A 24,395-nucleotide genomic window follows, 5' to 3' on the forward strand; every position below is an offset into this window, starting at 1 on the left:
CGCGGGTGGTGAAATAATACATTATTAATGAGGAAAATATTAATTACATTCTCTAAAATGTGAATATTGAATATTGCAGAGAGCAGAGCAGAGCTGCTCCACAGCGGACAGCTTCATTTTTGTAAGGCACAAATTACTGACTCACAACTAAGCAAACTTAGCAATGGGGAATATTAAGAAATATACAGATATGAATTACAATTGTTTCTACAATTATACAAGAGAGATTGCTGGAGAAATTGGTGTACCCAGCATGCTACAATCTTTTCAGACCACATGGCAGCATACATAGTAGGCTTCATAAATATGAAATTGTATTGCAAAGGCACAGTTCACCATTGAAATGTTTACAATTGCTGAAAGCAGCATCTCAAATCTTTAAAGTAAATTGTTAAAGTAAAGTTACTCTTTAAAGTAAATAGTTAAAGGGGGCAGATTTAGTGATGTGGGGGCCCCAGGCAAACTCTGTCTTGCTCTAGTTTATTTGTATAGTACATTTCAACAACAAGGCAATTCAAAGTGCTTTACATAGAGCATAAAAGGCATCAAGACAGAATATAAAAGCAACACAAGTAAAAAGACATTTAAATGCAATTAAAAAGTGTTACGAAGAACATTTTGATTTTGGGATCGTTTACATTCACTTTTACATTCATTAAATTGTTTGTCAGGACAGTTCCAGAACAGTGGTGAAAAAAGTTAGCTTGGAGCTGGGATGCACTGCTGCAAACAACCAGAATGGACAAAAGCTTTTTCTCCCTGGTGGTCAGCACTGTTTGTCTTATTGTAATGAGTGTAGATAGCTCTCTACGTGATAAGATTTTTTTCAACTGCTTTTTCAGGTTTCAAGGTAAATAGGACTATCATGTCTTTTAAAACAGTGGGTGGGGAAAAGCCAGCTAACAAAATCAGAATGTAATGGCAAAGTTATAACAAGTGTCAGCTGGACTTGTGTGAGTACTTACTATCAAACTTACTTCCAGTTCTGTTTCATGGAATTGTTGTTGTTATGCTTAAACTCACTTGAAAATATTTGAAATTTTCAGGGTTGCAAAATATGGAAAAGAATACGGGCCATGGTAAGAAGAAAAAAGCTTTCCAGATTTTTTTTTATGTCTTTTCATGTGTGATGCAAATGTGGCTATCTATGTTATCAATACATTATTTGGTTGACTACTATTAACAAAACTTGCTCTGTGCTGTGTGTAAACTAACAGTTATTAATATTATGCTTTTGTCTCTTAATGATTGTCATCTCTTCCAGAATCAGTAACTACAAACAGATCAGTTATGCAGGTTTTGTCCTCCGAGAATTGTGACATTGAAATCTTAGAAAAAGGAAAGACCATTAATAATTTCATAGACAATATAATAGAAGAACGTGGATCAGTGGTGAGTATCAGAGACATCATGACACTTAATTTCTACATACTATATATCTATAATTGCGTGAAAGTATTGTGAGATAAATGAGATTTCAAATTTTTTAAATAAAATGTTATCTCTGCTTTTTTCATTCAGGACAATGAAGAACCCTTCTATTTGGCAAATCTAGACAGATAATCAGTTGTAGATGAAATAACTCAACTGTAATGATAGTTCGAGGCAGATTAAATTTCCCTAGGGGCTACATGTGAAGTATCGTCGAGAGTTGAGATTTTTGAGACATGAATTTTCAAAATAAAATGTTTATCTCTGCTTTATTCATTCAGGACAATGAAGAAGCCTTCTATGTGGCAAATCTAGACAGTGTGTTTGAGAAACACCTCAGGTGGCTTACTAACTTACCTCGAGTCAAGCCTTTCTATGCAGTGAAGTGCAACAACACACCAGCAGTTATCCAGATGCTGAGTGCTCTGGGCACAGGTTTTGACTGTGCCAGCAAGGTACTGATGAAGTATTTTGAAGATAATCTACAACTCTGTATTCTTTTTTTTCCCAGTCTCTGTTATTGAGAATGGTTGTTTCCTTCTCAATTTTATTCTCAGTCTGCTAATATGAAACACATTTTGGTCTAACAGGGTGAGATTCAGATGGCCTTGTCCCTCGGAGTGACACCTGACAAAATCATTTACGCACATACAACAAAACTACGATCCCACATCAAATATGCCTGTGCTCATGGAGTAGATCTGATGACTTTTGATAGTGAGGATGAACTCCTAAAAATTTCTCAGTGTCATGGCAAAGCCAAGTAAGTGAACAATTACTGATATTTTTGCTTCTACATTTGGTGGACACTCTTTTAGAGCATCAAGAAATGCACGTCTTTTGAATCACTTTCCAGACTAGTGCTACGCATCGCAGTGGATGACTCCAAATCACTGCTAAGACTCAGTTCAAAGTTTGGAGCCAGACTGGATACTGTTGAAAAGCTGCTGGAACGAGCTGGAGAGCTGGGCTTAGAGGTCACTGGAGTCAGCTTCCATGTAGGCAGTGGGTGCACTGACAGTTTGACATTCAAGCAGGCCATAACAGATGCCAGACATGTCTTTGACCTAGCAGTAAGTCATTGTAATAGCAATAGAACATAAAAATACAGTACATTTACATGTTTAGTATAGCCATTCATCAAGTTTGTTGTGCAGTGTTTGTTTGCAGTTGCGATGCAAATCCTCTATCTCGAAAAAGCAGTGGTGGTCATAAGTGGGCACCCAGACGGATGGCCTCACATAGTGGCAAAAGTTGAGCGTGGGTTAACTTTTTTGTTTAAAGATTAAACTAAAAGGTTAACTCAGGCATTGTTTTTTATGTTTAATACTTTTTTACTTCTACTTTTTGGAGGATTTTTTTTTTGTTTTGAGTGATTGTTTGATTGGTTGACTGACTGACTGATATCTTGGTATGACTTTCTAATAAGGCACTCTTTATAAAAGGTTAATAAGTTCTAACTAATGGCTTTATTAATAGGTAATAAATCATTCAATAATGTTTTGAAGATGAATTATAAGATATTAATAAGACTTCAGGGTTGCCACTAATCCATTAAGTCTTCATTTGTAATTGTTAATAGGTTGTGAAAATAGATTTGAGATATTTCTAAAAGGTAAGTGGTCAGCCCAGTGGAGGGGTCTTTCTGACAAGTTAAAGGACATAGTAAAACCATACACATCAATGGGGATTTGTCCCATTTTGAAAACAGAATAGAAAATACTTCGCCAAATCTTATAATACTTTCTAGTTGAGCCAAGAGTAATATGCCTCAGCTGTTAAGCATTTGAGGTAAACTATTACATCATCCAGCCATTGCTTATGAGATTGTCATCGAGCAAGCAGTGTAGAGAATTCCACAACTGCAACTTGTTTATCGGTGTACTCCTCGGGGACAACCCAGGTCATCACAGGGAGGATCATTAACTGTGTCACATAAATTTGAAAGGGTATTAAAGGCCCCTGTCCAAAATTCCTCCAGCTGCAGACAGGACCAAAACATATGGCTGTTGGAGTCCAGATCATACCCGCATTTTAAACAATTCTCATCTGCAGTTTTGCCCATTTGCTGGTCAGATGGAGCCTGTAAGCCACTTTAAACGGCAGTAGCCCCCCTCCCCTCCCAACACATGACAGGTGGATACAGGAAGTCTTACAATGCATACAACCAGAAAAGTTAGGATTCTCACTGAAAGGATCTCTGAATTCCTTCCACAAGTCTCCTCCTAGTCTTTATCAATGACCTTACTCCTGATACTGATGGTGTTTCTTAAGGGGAGCTAGTTGGAAAGGGAGAGATGACCCTCACTGTTTCTTATCCTTCAGATAAGAGTAATGGCACTGCTCAGACCAGAAGTTCCAATTCATAAACCTCATTAGGCCTTAATTAGAAAGTGATACTGATATGTTTTTCAGAATTTGTTCGGCTTCCAGATGAGACTCCTGGATATTGGTGGAGGGTTCTCTGGGAAAGAGGACTTTGAAGTGAAATTTGAAGAGGTAAAACAAAGAAAATATACAATGCTAGTGCTTGTTCACCTCAGTATTCTAATGACTCAAATAATTGCAACAACTATTTTCTTGTTCAGTGTTATATTATTGAGGAACCTTTAAATAGACAGTCCACCTGATTATATAATACAAGCATTGTCAGGCAAAAAAAATATGAAGACTTTTTTGAGAGGTTGTGGTGGACCAACATCATCACATCACAGAAAGCCTCCAGGTCCAAACATACCTACATATTCCTTATCATTCATGGCTCTATGATTTATCTTAAGTTTCAAGGTTTCTCTAAGTCAAGCAAGTATGACATTTTATGCAGTGTTGGAAACATTAGATCAAACATTGTCATTTGGTATCCATCCAGAAACCTTACCTTTAGTGGCTTGTAATGTCAGTGATACTGGTGACTTTTTATTAGAGTGTCAGCTAAATGCCTGAAATACTAACCCTTGTGCCTCACTAGGGACCTAAAAGGGCCTTTAAAGTTTTATTTTTTCTGATTATTTTGGCTGTGATTATGCTGTAGCCATGATTTTTGGCGAAGATACGTATTTTTATTCAATTCTGGAAATCCAAACACAGATCCTATATCAAGTCTATAATACACTGTGTTGAAACAATACTAACTTTCAGCATGTTAGGGTCCTTTTAGGTCCCATTGAAACCCATTAAAACCACATTTTTTGATCCTGTGGTTGCTACTGCATAAATTCATGCATTCTGTTTTATAAGACTTTCAAACTGTGTGTGTGTGTGTGTGTGTGTGTGTGTGTGTGTGTGTGTGTGTTTGTGTGTGTGTGTCTGTGTGTTGCCAAAATACAGACACTCAAATCCTTATGGAAAAATACAGACCAATGTAAACTCATAAATACTGTATTTTTGATCCCATGGCCACAATATTGTATAACCATGTATTCTATTTTTTTTCAAACTGAAGCCCTGACTTCAGAATTGTAGTCTTTACTATTTTCCAGCTGATTGAGCAATTTTTCTCCTGTTTGCCATGAAAAACAAATATATATCATTAGAATTTCTCTCCATTAAGGGCTATACCAGGGGCATTTCATGCATTATCAAGTTTTGCAGGACATTGTAGCAAATTTATTAATCTAAAAACTTGTTTGTATTGATATGGATGTCCAAGGGTGGTGTATGTGTGTGTATGGAAAAACTAGTGTGTGTGTTTGTGTGTGTGTGTGTGTGTGTGTGTGTGTGTGTATGTGTGTGTGCAGATAAAAAGAGGTCATTTATATGGGCTGCAGGTCACATTACTCCTTTCCCTCTCTCTCTCTCTCACAGACACACACCTTCACCTCAGTCACATATTCATTCATTTCTGTTCTGAATTTTTGAATGTTAATGTTGAATTTTGTTAAATTTTGTAAAATAAATGTTGTTCGAAGTGATGTTGTATTTATGCTATATTTCTAGAGCAAAATAAGGTAATATTAGAAAGTAAACACTTTACATACACTATAAGTTAACAGGTCAGATTCTATACTTTAATCTTATACTGCACAAAAAATAATAATGCATACATTTCAATGTTGTTGCTAATCATTGACATATCTCAGACTAATCCAAAAAAAAATTCCCATTTGTCTTTAATATGTTGAAAATATTTCAATTTTTGTGTTTTTTTCTTTTATAAAAATTAGGGGTATCATCACAGAAACTGGCATTTATAGGGTTAAAATGATATATAATATTTTTATGCCAGTTTTTGATGGGGACCTTTTAGGTCCCTAATATGCTCTTTTGATACTATTTTAAAGCGAGGCCCAAGGGTTAATAAGAGGTGTTATACCCGTGAAATATCCAATTAATCTATTGTGTTCTGCCCTCCAAGTTTTCAGAAGTCATTAATGGGGCACTGGATAAATTCTTCCCACCTGACAGCGGGGTGCAGATTATTGCAGAACCAGGCCGATACTATGTGGAATCAGCCTTCACACTGGCAGTGAACATCATTGCCAAAAGAGTCGACATAGATCATATGGCTGAACACAACAGTAATGCATATTTATTTCTTTTGAAACCACATGAATGTTGCCTGTCCACTTTTAACAAACATTAAAGATACCAGATTACTTCAGCTGAGTGGCTGTATTTAAATTTATATTCATTTTAAATACAAGAGGTGTGGGTGAAAGTTAACAACTATCAGATGTGTCTGATGGCACTATGTGGCAATGCATTACTACATCAAGATTCATATTCAGTAGACAGCCAAGCTTAGACCCTGAGTAACTATAGTCTTGATTTTCAAGGTTATAGTTACTCACTTTGTGTAGAGCCACAGGTACCTGGTTGCATGTGGTGGAGGGCTAGAGAGACAATGGCTAAAAAAGGATCATTTTCATTATATTTTTATTTACTGTCCTCCTTTTACCTTTACTGTCCTCATAAAACATGGATATTTGATAGATCTAGTTACCAGTTTAGTAACTTTCAGTATTTTTTATTTATTTTTCCAGACGGTGAGGAACACAGCTCTGCAAGAATGATGTACTACATTAATGATGGAGTGCATGGCTCCTTGAGTTGCCTCATCAATGATCCTGCCCACATCAATGTTGCACCATACCTTCACAAGGTGAACCTCAACTATATTGCAACATCGTTATTGGATGATTCTGTAAAACATCAGATTACATTCAATATCTGTGCAACTACTGTATTATTAAAGTAAGGTAAAGTAAAGGTAAAGTTATGGCAAATAATCCAAGGTTAGGGTATAGTTAGGATTAGGCAACTAAAATATTTTGTTAATGGTGCAGAAATTTTGTTGTCATGGTTAAAAGAAAGGCATACATTAATTGCAGATCTGTGAACTCTGGCCTCCTGCATGGAACTCAGACCATGACCTCCACAAGCTTATTTTCTGCTATACGTAAAGGGGACACTACTTCCTGCATGGACACTTAATTGGCTTTGGACAAACATCTTGAGGTGTGGAATTGTTCAATATGTACATAAGTCCCAGGGATACTAGGCCCACAATGACCCAACCTGGCTTCTCCAAGAATTGCCACCTTATTGCAATAACCCCTGGTTGGGTCACCCAAGGCAAATTGGTCCAGGTAAGGGGTCAGACTAAGAGCTATTCATGGACCTCAATAGGGCATCTTTGGAGTGCTGGAACTCACCTGGAAAGGGGGAGCCAGACCTGTGAGGGGAGCTTGCTAGCAAATGTCTGGTGGCCAGGCCTTGGCCCATGGGGCACAGCCCGAAGAAAATACATATAGCCACCACTCTGTGGGCCCTTCACCCGCAGGGATTGGCATTGGGGTCATGTGTATTGTGAGACAAGCAACGGGCAGGGGCAGGGAACTAGGCATGCTGATCCCTGGCACCATGAACTGGTTCTAGGGCCATGGAATGTCACCTCTCTAGTGGGGTAGGGGCCACAGCTAGTGCAGGAGGTGGAGCAGTACCAACTAGATATAGTTATGCTCACCTCTATACACAGCACTGGCTCTGTAACCAAAGTCTGCTGGACAGACCTGGTAAACATGAACACATAGTGAGTGTGAACTGGAAAAATCTGGTGGAGGCCCCTGTCTGTAGGGTCTTCAACTCTCACCTCCAGAATTTTCTCCTTCATCCCGGGGGAAGTTGGGGACATGGAATCTAAATGGGCCATGTTCAAAACCTCCATCGTGGAGATAGCTGCTCAGAGTTGTGGCCAGCAGGTTGTCAGCATCTGTCATTCAACACACTGGAGGGATTATATATCTCATCTGGCCTGGGAATGCCTCTAGATCTCCCAGGGAGGATGTTGCTATGGAAAAAGACATCTGAGTTAATTTGCTCAGTCTGGTGCCACTGTGACCCAGACAAGCAGCAGAGAATGCATGGATGGACCAAATCTGATATCTTAATGTACAGTAATTTTAAATTGCATGCTAAAAAATAAAACGTGGTTGCAGGCTACCAGTTGCAAACAGTAATGTGACTGATAACATAAAATGGACACAACCTACTTTTGGAATACTTGGAGCATGAAAATTGTAAAATGTGGTGTAAAACATGGGATTTCAACAAATATATTGTTGTGGGAGAATATGATAGCCAGTGTGATGTTGATTTTATATTTCCATGCCTGTGCCCCACATAGGCTGTTGAGGGCAGCAAGCAGAGATACCGGTCTGTCATCTGGGGTCCAACCTGCGACAGCATTGACAAAATAACTGAAAACTACTGGATTCCTGAGTTGGACGTGGGGGACTGGCTTCTCATCGACAACATGGGTGCTTACTCTGTTAGTATAGCCACTACCTTCAACGGCTTTGAAAAAGCACACATTTATGCTGTTGTGACAGCAGAGACATGGCACACCTTAAACCTGTCTCACACCTACGGCATTATCCATTTATGATCTCGTAACATTTCTGTATAAGTTGGAAATTGGCACAGTACTAACAAACATACAAAATTAACATCTTTCATTGGTTGGTCAGTTTCTATTGACAGGCCTAGTGTGATTATATTGTGTTATTTTCACTGTATGTGAAATTAATTATGTAGTGATTTGGGTATGGACAGTAGGGACATGTCCCTACCAATGTTAGCGTCCTTGTATTGAAGGGTTAGGGTTCTTGTATGTATTGTATTGAATACATATTGAAAATCAATAAAACATACTTACCAAAAAAAACATGTTTTCTTATTTTCATGGGATTATACACTAATTAAAACCTACTTTTTAATAGTATATTCCATTTCTGCCAAGTCCTTTCCACTAGATGCCACCAAATTCTACACACTGGACCTTTAACATCAACCAACTTCATAATTAATTAATTAATAAAAAGAGCAAAAGATGGAGGACATCATGGTCCTAAAGCAGAACCAAAGTGTCTGTAACAGCTAAGTTAATAAGAATGTTCTGTAATCAGAGAAACATCAGTAATATGTATAGTATATTAATGAACTAACGCCATCCCTGTCATCCCTTTTTCATAAGTGGATCATGAGTTGAGTTATTATTGAATGGGTTACAACTTGGACATTATTATATAAGGTATGCTTGCATTCACAACTTGTCCAACTGATTTGTTTGTTTGTGAATTCCATTTATCATTTAATTAGGATGATTTTGTCTGTTATTTTGTCTATCATGTCTGAGATTTAATTTTTTTAAAATGTAGTCTATGATTGATATTATTAGAAATAAAATGTAAAATATCTGTTACAAGTCCTGTTTTTAGACAATATGTATGCAAATTCATGTTGCTTTGTAAATGTTTAAGTATGCATAAGTAAACGCCCTGCAGAGTCAAGGTCTGCTATGCATGTGTGTGCATGCATGTGTGCAGAAAAAGAGAAAAAGTACACAAATACACAATAGTGCAATACTCGGTATATAGCATTATCAAGCCATTACAAATTATCCACTGTAGAGTTGCTGCCTGAGAGCAATCAATTATCTGTGATGTACAGTATGTAGTGTATAGAGACATGCTGAAAAATGTATTACCTGTGTTTTGTAAAAATAATTAAATGTATATGTTTTCCTTCATCTTGTAGGTGTTTCCTCTAGTTTTTGACAACCATGAAGGAATCTTTTAAAATATTTCTTAACATTGTGAAAAAGGTCCATTATTTTCTCTCGTATTATTGCATTTCAATGAAAATCACAGTGATGACTTCTTTAGTTAGTCTTTTTACTATGATATTCTCTCTTTTTGTTTCTAGGGACAGTATTTCTGCACTGAGCTGTGGTAGAGGGATAGTAACACAAGACAGAATTTTGTTCTAGAAAGACTGTAACTTCATTTGTCTAATTCAGATAGCTGAAGAATGTATTTTGGCACAGAATAATGATTGTGGATTTTGTGCCGAGTCAGTGACTCACAGTCAATGACAGGGATTGGTCTTTCACAGATAACATCAGTGACATGACACAGCAGTACTTCACACTAGTCTTTGGATGCTAAATCCTGTGTTGTGTCCATTTGGACTGAAAGCATTCCTGCCTGCTTCACTTGAGCAGCAATTTCCCCTTGAATTAGTCAAAAATCAGTAACTTTGTTCATGGTTGTTTTGGAGTAGAAAAAGACCCACTTCCTTTATTTTTTGTATCAGTGTTGCTTCTTACTCTTTTCAGCAGAGCAGACACTAAGCAACACAATTGCCATGGTCCAAGGTCACATCTTCCAGGGTGTAAGCAGCTTCATGTCTGTCTCCTCTGTTGTTAAGACCGCACTTACCAATTACTTTAATTATGACAATAACTGGTTCCAAAACCTGCCTCTTCTTTCTGACCTGCTCCCGATAGGACATTTGCTTCTGACTTAAAAGGCTACTGATGTAAGCTTTGCTAGGTTTTAGCACCCTCTCTATGGGCCTTGCTTTTGTCATGCTCCTCTGCGATCTGATGGGCATGTTTCCATCTGATGGGCATGTTTCCATAACTGAAGCCTCCACTGATGAATACACTCTCACTGGTAAAAGGCAACTGCTTTGTTGTGGGTGTTGGAAAGCCCAGCAGCGACTCCTAGTGGACTAAAATAAGAGTGACAGGCTCAGAGAGTCTGCTGCCTCTCTCAGTCATCTCAGGAGGAGTGGATAAAGTGGCCAATTAAGGGGGCAGTTTTTCCCGTGTGGACTATTCTGTTGTTGTTCATTCATGAAAAGATGTAAGTACCGATTATTTATCTGTAAAGGACATTTCCTATTAGAATTTAAGTTCATTGTTGAGATTCTGTCGAGTTTTAGCCATTCTAGTGAGTTAATTGGTATGATGCAACAGATAGCTAATTAGCCACCCCATTGCCGTGATTCTTCAGTTCAGATGTAGTTAATGTGCATATTTTAGCCTTGTCATCATTCAACTGTACGATAATTTGGCATAGTTAAGTTAATGCATTTATTACTGTATGAAGAATAAGGGGTTTTCCATACTTTATTGTATTGAATCACCCTTGCTAAAATTCACTAATATGCATCATGCGAATCTGTAACTGCTTGGTTAGTCTTATGTTCTCTACATGAATGCTAGTTTGCTTAATTTAGCTCATGTTTCCCTACATATGCTCTATCCACACACCACACAAAGGCATACCCACAAATTACAACAACTACACCCCAAAGCAAGTACTACACATGGACACAGACTACATAATTTGAAATAAACCTTTTAAAAGAAATCCCTTCTCTGAGGCCTGATTCTTTAACTGGAGTCAATGTCTACATTAGAGTGGGAGTGTTTACCTCCACAATGGTGGGTAATAGAGGAAAAATATTCCTTGGACAGAGGGTGGGTAAAATAATGAAAGGGTTGTTCAGCACTGTCACTGTCTCTTTTCACTTTTGTTATCTGTACTGACAATCTCACAAAGGTAAGCCCATGAATCATATTAAACACAGCATGCATGTTTTACGCAGATACCTGCTCCCTGCACTTTCTCCACTGCTGTCTTACCACAAGTACTGCACCAGAGAAGAACAAAATGAACTAAAAGTATAAAGAAATGCAATAGTCTTGTAGTTATGCCTCTCTGAGTTGCTCAGTATTATAACAGTTAATGAAACAGAGTCATTAAAGAATGTTTATAGAGGTATTTCACTCTATACATTTAGTCAGTGGCAATATTTGCTCAATACAGCATGACAATGACGACTCCACAAAGCTAAAATGTTCCCCCTCCTCTTCTCCTCAGGATGATTAACTGTTACTTCCTCACTGGGAATTTCCTAACTAGAATTCAGGGTTCTGCTGAATTCTCCCCACCAATATTTTAATGTTATCAAACAATCATTTTAACTCCTCACAAGGTAACCAGTATAGTCTAAGCAAAGTGGCCAGGTTTGTCTTTTTCTGTAAACAAAACAACTCATACAGTTTGTTTTTGGGATGGTGTCTCAATAAATAAAAAGACTGTCTACTCAACTGCTTGTCTTTTGTTTTCTGTTGACACTGTGAGTGATAAGGTCCTTTTCCCCTTGAGGGTTGGGACTCAGGTTCTGCACTTGTTTACATCCTACTTGACGGGTCCTGACACGTTGACAAGGAACAAACCACACGGCCTGACACAAGACTAAAATGTTCTCCCTCCTCTTCTTCTCAAGAGATTTAGCTACTTCGTCACTAGGGAGGTGGCCAAGGTGCACATCCAGTCTTGTCATTCCTCACATCGACTACTAATACAGGATTAATACAGTCATAATTCTACTGTATCATCACATTACAATTAAAATGCATTTCAAGAAGTAAAACTGATATTCCACTTCTGACAGAAAAGTTGGAAAAGAGGGGATGACTCAGTGCGGGGGAGAAAGAGAAAGAGAATTGCCGTTGAGTAAGTCAACACTTGTCTGGTGTGTGCAGAAGTGTTTGTATGTTTTTGTAGCAGCCTCGAGCCATTTTTACACAACTTTGTCCAGGTAAACAGTGGGTTTTTGCATGTTTGTAATGACTTTGCATTATAATCATTGGTTTGTCACACGTGTCTGTCCTGTTGCCTTCACATCATTGGAGGATCTATATGATCTAAAGAAGGCCCTCTTTCTTTCATACAAGCATTCTAATTGGGTCTTCCATTGCTGAGCCACTTATGAAATGATCTGACCCTGAATGTAAGCCTTCAAGACTCTACACTTAAATTTATTTTTATGGGTGCTTGTGCCACCAAGTTAAACAAGACTGATGCCGCATTCATGTCATGTGGGATAGATGGTAGAGATGAGGAGAAGATTCCCATAATCACAACTTGGGAGAGTTCACACCACGGTAGAATTAAAAGAGGTTGTATGATTACAGAATTCATGAAGTGAGGCTTAAAATTACTGTGCATTGACAATGTAACACCATATCCTTTAAGTTTGGGTTTAATAGCTATAAATGAGAGAATTTAGCTAATGTGACGTATCCCTTTTTAATTGATTTTTCAGGCACTTCCTTATTATCAATTCTATGGATTAATCAATAAATTAGTGCCAAGTTGAATACATCAGTGCTTCCAGAAAAGTCTGAGTTTCCTAGCTGTTATTATGACTTGGATGTTGATGTGAACACTATTTTCAAGATAGAATCTCATAATTCTGAAAACTCTGATATGACATTAAAGCGGCCTTATAGTATAAAGCCATGCTAGTAGCACTGTGAGGCTGTAATTAAGCATACTAACAAGGCCACAACAACAATGCTAACACACTGATGTTTTGCACATATGTTTATCACTGTCAGTTAGTTTAGCGTGTTGGCATGCAAACATTTGTGGATTGCCCAGAGAATTCATCCTCCAAATCCAATGGCAATCCATCCAATGCTTGTAGAGATATTTTGTTTAAATCACCAATCAGAAGGATACGTACATCGTCTGGGAACCATGAATGTCTGTACAAAAATTTAGTGCCAATCCCAAATTTGGTGCGAACCCATCCTCTTTTACAGCACTGTTTACCATATAATCAATATGGATATTACAGGGGTTTTGCTCAAGTCTGAAAACACTTTGATTTGTGAAGATACAAAAGGAAATGGTCCAAAATATAAAGTAAGCATTATTTATCATATCATACTGGACCAAAGCAATTGAACACAAAGACAATAAAACTATACAAACTATAAAATGGGTTTGCTGGTGGTGTCTATTAATTGCCAATTTCAGGCAGTTGCTGAATGGAAATATTGTTATTTACAAGCAGATGGCCACTTGGAGTCTGTGTCAGTGCCACTGTAATTTGCATGTATTTTTGTCTATGGATAGCCACACATTCATGGATGTGTGGCTACTTTGATTGGTTTGGCTGAGATATTCTCTATAGACTTACCCTGTAACCATAACTTCTCCAATGCTTTGTGTCTATGTTGCTTGTTTTGTGTTCATGATCATGTATGTATTCATCTCCTGTTTGAACAAGTTAGTTGTACCGTGCACAGAATACTGTCGCTACCTGCCAAACATTTGTTGACCAGTACATCAGTGTCCTTGCGGAGACTAATCAGAGCACAGTCCGGCTTCATGTTTGTCATTCTGCACCAATTAGACAAACCACATTCAAAACCGTGCAATGCATTAGTCAGAGGATTAGTCAATGCATTAGTCAATGGAATGAAATCACAGACAACAAGATTCTTGCACTTATAAACCACTGATAACCTCAACCTCAGATCCCTAAAGTTAAGCGATGATGAATATTAAAAAAGTAAAATTAGCACATTAACACATAACTTAATTTATCTTAATTTACATTCATCACAACACAAAATTTAGACTGCATGTATAATAATACTACAAATAGCCAATATATGTTGTACTTTTCAGAGAGGGATGACTACACAAATAGCAAAATTGCTGTGGCCCAGATCTGGCAATACACCCAATACTTTTGGCACTTTCAACCGGCCCACATACCACGTGGAATGATGGCACTTGGGCAATCCGTTCCTGTTTCTCAGATCTGGGCTACAAGCAAGCCATATGTCAACCAAGAACAAATGAGATAAACCAGAACTACCAAAAAATGTAGCATCACCAAAGGCCCACATTTGATTTGGGATATTTGGGCTATATTTTCTATTTTACATGTGGGCCATTTCAGACTCACATCTGGGGTCAGAAGAAGATCAGCTGTGCTGCGTCATTGCCTGAAGTGGCCCACTTCTGTATACTATCTGGGTAAACAAACATCCTGTTTTCTGAGCAAATAATGAAAAAGGAAACATTAGACTGACTATGTCAACGAAAATATAAGGCATGATCTGCTATTACTCAGTTATATATGAAATGTTTGCTAATGAGAGGAACAGCAAGGTTTAGAATCTTTCACATGATCTATGATCATTTTATTCGATAGTTGGTGTGAACTTTTGTGTTGTATCAACTGCACTATTTAAACCTGTGCATATACTATTAGCCTAATTGATGGTTAATATACAGTGATTACAGACAGAATTTTTATAGGCTATTTATTTTTCTATATTGCTTTCAAAATCATTATTTTACAACAACCACTTCCTGTAAATAAGTACAGGTAAATAATAACAGCTGCTGTGCTGTGTGATTGATTAGATTGACATTTACATGAGTGATCAAAGAGAAAGTTAAAGGCAAAAGACAATTGTTTTTTAAAGGAAAAGGCGTTAATTAGTCCATCTCTCACTTTGTGACTTCCCTACCTGTCTATGGTTCTCAATCCAGGGCTCCAGACTAACGGCGTCCCGTCATCCCGGGAAGGGTAAAAAATCTGTTGGGGATGAACAGAGATCTTCCCCGAGATGCCTCCAGGACGAAAGGTCTATATATAATTATATCTTATATACAGTTTCTTATTTATTTATTTTAAACTATCGCTTAGCAAATGGCAAACTGGCTTGAGCGCTGACTACAATGTAGCACACCTTCTCATGCTGTTATTATAGTTATTATCACTGGCTGGCTACACCCTATGAGACCTGAGTAAAGTAAAGTAACCCTTTAAAGTAAATGACTAAAGAGGGCAGATTTAGTGATGTTAGGGCCCCAGGCGAACTCTGTCTTGCTCTACAAAGTAAAGAAACAACATTTTGATTTTGGGACGAGTTACATTCACTTTTACATTCATTAAATTATTTGTCAGGACAGTTCCAGAACAGTGGTGAAAAAAGTTAGCTTGGAGCTGGGATGCACTGCTGCAAACAACCAGAATGGACAAGAGCTTTTTCCCTCTGGTGGCACTGTTTGTCTTATTGTAATGAGTGTAGATAGCTCTCTACATGATAAGAATTGTTTAAACTGCTTTTTCAGGTTTCAAGGTAAATAGGACTATCGTAAACTGTAAAACAGTGGGTGGGGAAAAGCCAGCCAACAAAATCAGAATGTAATGGCAATGTTATAACAAGTGTCAGCTGGACTTGTGTGAGTACTTACTATCAAACTTACTTCCAGTTCTGTTTCATAGAAATGCTGTTGTAATGCTTAAACTCATTTGAAAATATTTGAAATTTTCAGGGTTGCAAAATATGGAAAAGAACACGGGCCATGGTAAGAAGAAAAAAAGCTTTCCAGGGTTTTTTAAATGTCTTTTCATGTGTAAAGTAAATGTGGCTATCTACGTTATCAATACATTATTTGGTTGACTACTATTAACAAAACTTGTTCTGTGCTGTAAACTAACAGTTATTAATTTTATGCTTTTGTCTCTTAATGATTGTCATCTCTTCCAGAATCAGTAAATACAAACAGATCAGTTATGCAGGTTTTGTCCTCTGAGAATTGTGACATCGAAATCTTGGAAAATGGACAGACCATTAATAATTTCATAGACAATAAAATAGAAGAACGTGGATCAGTGGTGAGTATCAGAGACATCTTGACACTTAACTTTTACATACTATTAATCTGTATTTGTGTGAAAGTATTGTGAGATTGAGATTTCAAATTTTAGAATTTGAGTTTAGATGTGAATTTTTTAAATAAAATGTTATCTCTGCTTTTTTCATTCAGGACAATGAAGAAGCCTTCTATGTGGCAAATCTAGACAGTATGTTTGAGAGACACCTCAGGTGGCTTACTAACTTACCTCGAGTCAAGCCTTTCTATGCAGTGAAGTGCAACAACACACCAGCAGTTATCCAGATGCTGAGTGCTCTGGGCACAGGTTTTGACTGTGCCAGCAAGGTACTGATGAAGTATTTTGAAGATAATCTACAACTCTGTTTTCTTTTTTCACAGTCTCTGTTAATGAGAATGGTTGTTTCCTTCTCATTTTTATTCTCAGTCTGCTAATATGAAACACATTTTGGTCTAACAGGGTGAGATTCAGATGGCCCTGTCCCTCGGAGTGACACCTGATAAAATCATTTACGCACATACAACAAAACCACGGTCCCACATCAAATATGCCTGTGCTCACGGAGTAGATCTGATGACTTTTGATAGTGAGGATGAACTCCTAAAAATCTCTGAATGTCATGCCAAAGCCAAGTAAGTGAAGAACTACTAATATTTTTGCTTCCACGTTTGGTGTAAATTCATTTTAAAGCATTGATTCAGTCTTTGAATCACTTTCCAGACTAGTGCTACGTATCGCAGTGGATGACTCCAATTCACTGGTAAGACTCAGTTCAAAGTTTGGAGCCAGACTGGATACCGTTGAAAAGCTGCTGGAACGAGCTGGGGAGCTGGACTTAGAGGTCATTGGAGTCAGCTTCCATGTAGGCAGCGGGTGCACTGACAGTTTGACGTTCAAGCAGGCCATAACAGATGCCAGACATGTCTTTGACATAGCAGTAAGTCATTGTGATAGCAATATAACATGAAAAAATTAAATTAATTTTTAGCAGATTGCTGCTGCTAATAACATTTTGATTGATATGACTGATTGATGGCTGATATCTTTTCTCAGAGTTTGTTGGGATTCCAAATGAGACTCTTGGATATTGGTGGAGGATTTTCTGCGATTGGGGACTTTCAAATGAAATTTCAAGAGGTAAAATTGAAAGAAATATACAATGCTAGTGCTCATTCATTGTTGTGCTGCACCCTCATTACCCAGGTCAAATTGACGAAAGGAGTTAAAAAAGGACATTTACAGAATTGCACAGAAGTAATTACTACATCTAAAACAATCTTTTTCCTGTTTTCCCTTAAGGACTATAGACTGTCAAGGAACCTTTGAATGCTGGGAAAAAATTTGTGCATATTAAAAAGGCAATCAAGCAATTTAGCACTGCACTTCCATATACTAGGGGACTTGTGAGAGACTTTTTTTTCAATGGTCAAAATCAATGCAGCAGAGGCCGAGATATCCTGACTTATAGTTCCTATCGTCTGAGTCAAGCTTCAAAGACCAGGCTCCTACACTTCCCATAATGCAACTCAATAGTATATTTTATTACAGTGGTTCCCAACCAAGCACATGGGTCCAGGTCTGAAAAGTAAAGCCAATGCAGAGGTGCCTTAAACCTGCATTCTTTCTAATGGCCAGCAGGGGGTGACTCCACTGGTTGCAAAAAGAAGTCTAATTGTATGAAAGTCTATGAGAAAATGATCCTACTTCCACAGCCTCCACAACTCAGTGGGTGACGTCACAGTGACTACATCCATATTTTTTTACAGTCTATGGCCTGACATCCCTACCAGACAAGCTCATCTACCCTTCATTGATCCCACCCATTATGTTCTAAATGTGTTTAATTGATTTTAAAATGGATATTATTATGACCATTTTTTCATACTACTGAATTGTCTTCGTTTGGGCTGGGTTTGTTAAGTTTGCCGTCATACTATTAGCACGTGGTGTGTCAGAAGCTGGACCCTCCAACCTTAGATATTATACATAATTACTGTAACTCTTTTCTTGTTAAGTGTACTGTTTTCCCTCAAAGACAATTCGTGATTTCAAAGAACCTTTAAATGAACAGTCCACCTGAGTGTACAAAACAACCACTGCCAAGCATAAAAATGTGAGGATTTTTTTGAGAGGTTGTGGTGTACCAACATATCACAGAAAGCCTCTGGGTCCAAATGTACCTACGTCTTCTTCATTATAAGTGCCTCTATGATTTCTTTATTATCAAGGTTTCCCTACCTCAAGCAAGTGTGATGACATTTTGATGAAACTTCAACATTTGGTATCCATCCAGCCTCTCTAATTCATAGAAACACATGCAGAAACCAGTTGCTTGTGATGTGAATGATACTGGTTACTGTTAGCCACTTTTTATTTGAGTGTCAGCTAAATTAAATATTAATAAAAGGTGTTATACCATTGAAATATCCTATTAATCTATTGTGTTTTGTCCTCCAAGTTCTCAGAAGTCATTAATGGGGCACTGGATAAATTCTTCCCACCTGACAGCGGGGTGCAGATTATTGCAGAACCAGGCCGATACTACGTGGAATCAGCCTTCACACTGGCAGTAAACGTCATTGCCAAAAGAGTCGACATAGATCATATGGCTGAACACAACAGTAATGTATATTTATGTCTTTTGAAGCCACATGAATGTTGCCTGTCCACTTTTAACTAAAGATACCAGATTACTTCAGCTGAGTGGCTGTATTTAAATTTATATTCATTTTAAATACAAGAGGTGTGAGTGAAAGTTAACAACTACCAGATGTGTCTGATGGCACTATGTGGCAATGCATTACTACATCAAGATTCATATTCAGTAGACAGCCATGCTTAGCCTCTGAGTAACCATAATCTTGATTTTCAGGGTTGTAGTTACTCACTTTGTGCAGAGCCACAGATACCTGGTTGCATGTGGTGGAGGGCAAGAGAGACAATGGCTAAAAAGGATCATTTCCATCATAATTTTCCCTTTACTTTCCTTTTTTAAAACATGCATATTTGATAGATCTAGTTACCTTTTCAGTAACTTTCATTATGTTTCATGTATTTTTTCCAGACGGTGAGGAAAACAGCTCTGACAGAATGATGTACTACATTAATGATGGAGTGTATGGCTCCTTGAATACCATTATCAACGATCCTGTCCAGACCGTTGTTGCACCATACCTTCACAAGGTGAACTTGAACTATATTTGCCACATAAGAACACCGAGGGGGGGGGGGGGGGTGCTGAGCAAAACTCAGGAGAGACTTAGCAGCCACACATTTCTCCAGTCTATGTTTAGTGTTGAGATTGACACTAAAATGAGAATAGCTGGTCTACTTGAAAGGTCAGTCCACCTTAAGTGAGCCTGGTCAGGTTAGGCTAGCCCATTGTCGCTAACTTTGGGGCTAACCCCCTTCACTTTTCCAGCAGTTGAGGAAACAGCAGATGAGACTTTTCTTGGTCTTGAGAAGCTGCACCATTTATTAACTGACACACTGTAGCCTGTACTGTACATTTACTGCTAGATTGACAACTTACTGCTAACATCTTCCTCTACTCCGCTCACATTTACCATTTCTTTCAGCCACTCACTCTCTCACTCAACCACACACTCGTACACACACATTGCATACTGCCCTCTATGCTACCAAGAGTTTCCCAGGCAATGGCACAGAGGTTGACTCACGTTTTGGAACAGCACTGCACAGAGACACCCCATATGGTATTGATTTCCAAATGAATAGATATTTTTTTATTAAAAAATATTTTTTTGGCCTGGCAGCCTGCCTGGCCTGTACAGTTATAGGGGAAACATTGGGATTACATTCAATGAAGATATAAAATTCTTGCTTTCCACTGTATTTGTGTATGGCAACTACTGTATTATTAAAGTTGAGTTAAGATTGAAGTTATGGCAAATAATCTGTGGTCAAGGTATGGTTAAGTTTACGCAACTAACATTTTGTTAATGGTAGGGAAAGATTGTGCTTATGGTTAATAGACTTCCTGCATGGAAGTCAGACTGTGATCTCCACAAGCTTGCTTTCTGCTTCACTACACTACTACCTCCTGCTTTGGTTCTTAAAGGATTTGGCTGGTGATTTCTATATTTTTCTTATTGTTAACAAATTTCATGTGCAGACCCAGACCAACAGTGAACTTGTCATACTCACAAGTATTGTGCATGTATCCAAAGTCTGTAGTATCGTATTCCTACATGTCACCCAGTGCAGCTGTGTGGCTCTTTTTGACGTGTTTTTAGTTTTTGGATGACAACAGAGCTCTATGGCACACAGGAATACATCAGACTTTGGATACACACTCAATACTTGTAAGTACAATGAGTAGATCAGTTCATTGTAGGTTTGGCTCTGCACATGAGATTCCTTGACAATAATGAAAAATGTCGAAAATCCCCAGTCAAATCTTTTAAACTTGGCATTGGACATACATAAATCTTGAGGTGTGGGATTGTTCAATAAGGACTTCATTTCCAGGGATACTGGATTCTATGAAACACATTGACCCAATCTTATCATCTTAATGTACAGCCATTTAGAATTGTTTGCTTAAAATAAAATGCAGTACATCATGTTCCTGGCTACCACTTACCATTTACCAGCTGCAAACAATGATGTAATTGATACCATAAAATGGACTCTACTTGTGCACTTTTGGAATACTTGGCCTGTGGAAATTGTAGAATGTGATTTAAGAGGTCAGATTTAAACAAATATGTGATAACCAGTGTGATGCTGATTTTATATTTCAATGTTTGTGCTCCACATAGGCTGTTGAGGGCAGCGAGCAGAGATATCGATCTGTCATCTGGGGTCCAACCTGCGACAGCATTGACAAAATAACTGAAAACTACTGGATTCCTGAGTTGGACGTGGGGGACTGGCTTCTCATCGACAACATGGGTGCTTACTCTGTTAGTGTAACCACTACCTTCAACGGCTTTGAAAACGCACAAATTTATCCTGTTGTGACAGCAGAGACATGGCACACCTTAAACCTTTGTCACACCTACAGCATTATCCATTAAAGAACGCGTTCACAATTTTTCAAGTCACCTTAAGGTCAGGTGCCCAAATGAATATTGTCATGTTTTTCTCGCCATAATCATTCTTACTGTTCATACTGACCATTAGAAGATCCTTTCATAATGCATTTACAATGTAAGTGATGGGGGACAAAATCCACAGTCCTCCTCCTGTACAAAAATGTATTTAAAAGTTTATCTGAAGCTAATTTGACACTTCAGTCATCCAAATGAGTCAAATCAAGTAGATATCTTTCAATGTTACAGTCTTTTTAGTACCAAAGTCCCTCTTTTTGTTTGTTTGATACTTCCACCGCAGCTGAACAGGGAAACACTGTCCGAGGAAACACAAAAAGACGTAATGTGGCAGATATCCACTTGATATGACTAACTCAGACTGATGAAACCTCATATAAGCTTCACATCAACTTTTAAATGCATTTTTGCACAAAATGACTGTGTATATGAACAGGATGAATGATTACAGCGAGGAAAACTTCTTTCACTGTTCATATGGACACCTGACTGTTGAAAAATTGTGAACTTATCTTTTAATACTCTGTTCTTGTAAATTTACAACACAATAATGCTCAGTAAGTTACTGTATATTTACAGTATGTAAACTGTATTTGAATCTACAGTATGTATCCTCTATTTAATGATCATTAAAGAATGTTACTGTAATACCACTCTGTACTACTACTACTAATAATAACAGTAATCATAATGAAAGATGAGAAAGGGACAATATTCATTATGCAGTTCCTTTTCAAATATTTATTAAAATAAAAACATGTCAGCAGTGCAAAACAAGCAAAACTACACCTGAATAAACCTTAAAGGACCAGTGTGTAAGATATAGGGGGGATCAATCGGCAGAAATGGAACATAATATTCATAAGTATGTTTTAGTTAGTGTATAATCACCTGAAAATAAGAATCGTTGTGTTTTCATTACCTTAGAATGAGCCCTTTATATCTACATAGGGAGCGAGTCCTCTTCCACGCAGGCCACCATGTTTAACCACCTTGTTTCTACAGTAGCCCAGAACAGACAAACCAAAGAAGCCTCTAGAGAGGGCCTTTCATGTTTTTTGTGAGTTTCATGGCCACCTTAGGTTCTTCTACACACTTAAAAGGGAAGGGAGAGGAGGAGGGGTATTCAGTTGGTTGCAATCTGCAACTTCACTGCTAGATGCCACTAAATCCTGCACACTTGTCCTTGAAAGCATCTAAGGAGCTGAAGTCACTTAAATGATATTGAATTTATTTTATTTTGCTATGCTGATGTTCAAGTTTTGGCCCGTGACATCATCAGCCAAATTGGTGCAACTGAGCAATCAGCTGGTACACTTGGTGTTTATTACCTGTTGTATCCTGACACCTTCACCTACCATGATGATGTTTTTAAGTAAAAGGGAAAGCTGCAACTACAAATATGTGTCTGTCGTTTTTAGTATTCACTCTGTTTTTACATAACAGAGCAACATCATAAATGCTCATAATATATGCTGAAAAAAAATGGTGGCAATCAATCACACATAACTGTTATATGAGAGTATCACTACTCCCTATATAATAGACACTAAATAGTTTACTCAATAGTGAGCAGCAAATTAAGATTTGGGACACTCACTAATCATCTTATTTTGCATCATCACAATCAGCTATAGAGGTGTACAATGGTAATTTTCACACCTATAAAATGTAGAGCATTGCATTGTGGGCACTAAAGTGGAAACTGTTTATAGTGATCACGTCTGTCCAGGTCAAATTGATCAATATAAACAGATGATTATTATAACCAATTTTTTTTTCTTTTTCTTCATTTCTCGTGCAGATTACCATCTAATTGACATTTGTATATTTATTCGCTATTTACTGAATTTTATTGACTGTTTCAAAATACAGAACAGCTGTTTCAAATGCTTGTTGTTTCGCTGCTGCATCTGATTGGCTCGTTTTCGGCAGTTTGTCATAAGCTTCAACAAGATTGCATTTTTCATTGAGATAAAATGACTTTCTTTCTCCTGTCATGATTTCATTGTTCACACAGAACAAGCCTCAGGTAACCAGTTGGCAGTAGACCGGTTGGATGGTGTGCATTTAGGCTGTGGGGGTGGGGCTGCAGTGAGAAAGTTGAACCAGAATCAACTTTTGGAGAAACACAACCTGTAACGCTGTACAACCCTCCCATGAGGAATTACTAGGAAGCAGGGAACACATTTCTCTTTGTTTGATAACATTAAAGGTAAAGTTAGGCTTTGCTGACGGCTTCCCGACTCATTTTAAAAAAGATGAGAGAAAGAGAGAGAGAGAGAAGCAGTGGTCGAGCACCACAACACCTGATAATGGTGCCACAGCCGCTAAATACACATCATACGTGTATTATGGGAGTAAGGTAAAAGGAAAATAGAATTACCGTAGTTTTAAAAAAAAATTTCCACATGTTTTCATGTATGAAAAGACCCCAAATGAACACTGTAAGTGGACTACTTGATTACTATAATTATTATTTAAACAGCAATTGTATAGGAGCGATTCTGTCCCAAGCTTTTTGATCCATATAAGCGGTTGATCACTGTAACCGTGATTACTATAACCGGTTTCCACTGTACTTTTTTATTTTGTTCCATTGTAGAATTTTTTAGGACACTAAATGGTGGATACAATAACACACTCAGCATTCAGAGACTCAAGTAACATGGCATAGGGTAAATGTAGTGCACTAATGACACCAATGACTTTCCAGACAAAGTTCACATATTCGTCGAGCTGAATCTCTGATGGCTCTCCCACCAGCGCCAGTACCAGAATCTGACAGTGGAACTAGTGAAGCAGCTGTGTAGTAAAGGAACCGCATCAGCTGTCAGTCTCAGACGGTCCTGGCTTTGACATCCCATCCTAAAGTCCATCATATCACCGGAAACATAGTGATCTTGTCTAAAATAAGAACCGTACACGACCACGTTATAGATGCACCAGTGAAGTCTAAAAACTGGCATATTTCCTTTTCTTGTTCCTTGTCCTGAAAACTGTGTGTGGACCTGATGTCCTGACAGGTTGGAATTGCATCCAACACAAACACAAAAATATTTAAAATGGGTCATGAAAATATGCTTTTATTTTTAAAAACAG

The 24,395-nt window shown here is 37.9% G+C and overlaps 2 protein-coding genes across 2 annotated transcripts; both read left to right on the forward strand.

The window, feature by feature from the left end:
* The first annotated feature begins 1,593 nt into the window (after positions 1 to 1,593).
* LOC122966823 (ornithine decarboxylase-like) lies at positions 1,594 to 8,482 on the forward strand. Its single transcript, XM_044331155.1, has 7 exons — positions 1,594 to 1,886; positions 2,022 to 2,194; positions 2,288 to 2,504; positions 3,847 to 3,930; positions 5,786 to 5,948; positions 6,414 to 6,532; positions 8,057 to 8,482. Exons 1-7 carry the CDS (start codon positions 1,668 to 1,670, stop codon positions 8,315 to 8,317), a joined length of 1,236 nt encoding a protein of 411 aa, XP_044187090.1. The 5' UTR covers positions 1,594 to 1,667; the 3' UTR covers positions 8,318 to 8,482.
* Positions 8,483 to 15,886: 7,404 nt separating this feature from the next.
* Positions 15,887 to 21,419, forward strand: LOC122966824 (ornithine decarboxylase-like). The gene is made up of 9 exons (XM_044331156.1): positions 15,887 to 15,908; positions 16,091 to 16,218; positions 16,371 to 16,544; positions 16,678 to 16,850; positions 16,939 to 17,155; positions 17,272 to 17,355; positions 18,677 to 18,839; positions 19,283 to 19,401; positions 21,003 to 21,419. The coding sequence occupies exons 1-9, from the start codon at positions 15,887 to 15,889 to the stop codon at positions 21,258 to 21,260; spliced, it is 1,338 nt and encodes a 445-aa protein (XP_044187091.1). The 3' UTR covers positions 21,261 to 21,419.
* The last annotated feature ends 2,976 nt before the right edge of the window (positions 21,420 to 24,395 follow it).

The sequence above is a fragment of the Thunnus albacares genome, chromosome 17, assembly GCF_914725855.1.
Source record: "Thunnus albacares chromosome 17, fThuAlb1.1, whole genome shotgun sequence".
NCBI classification, from domain to species: Eukaryota; Metazoa; Chordata; class Actinopteri; order Scombriformes; family Scombridae; genus Thunnus; species Thunnus albacares.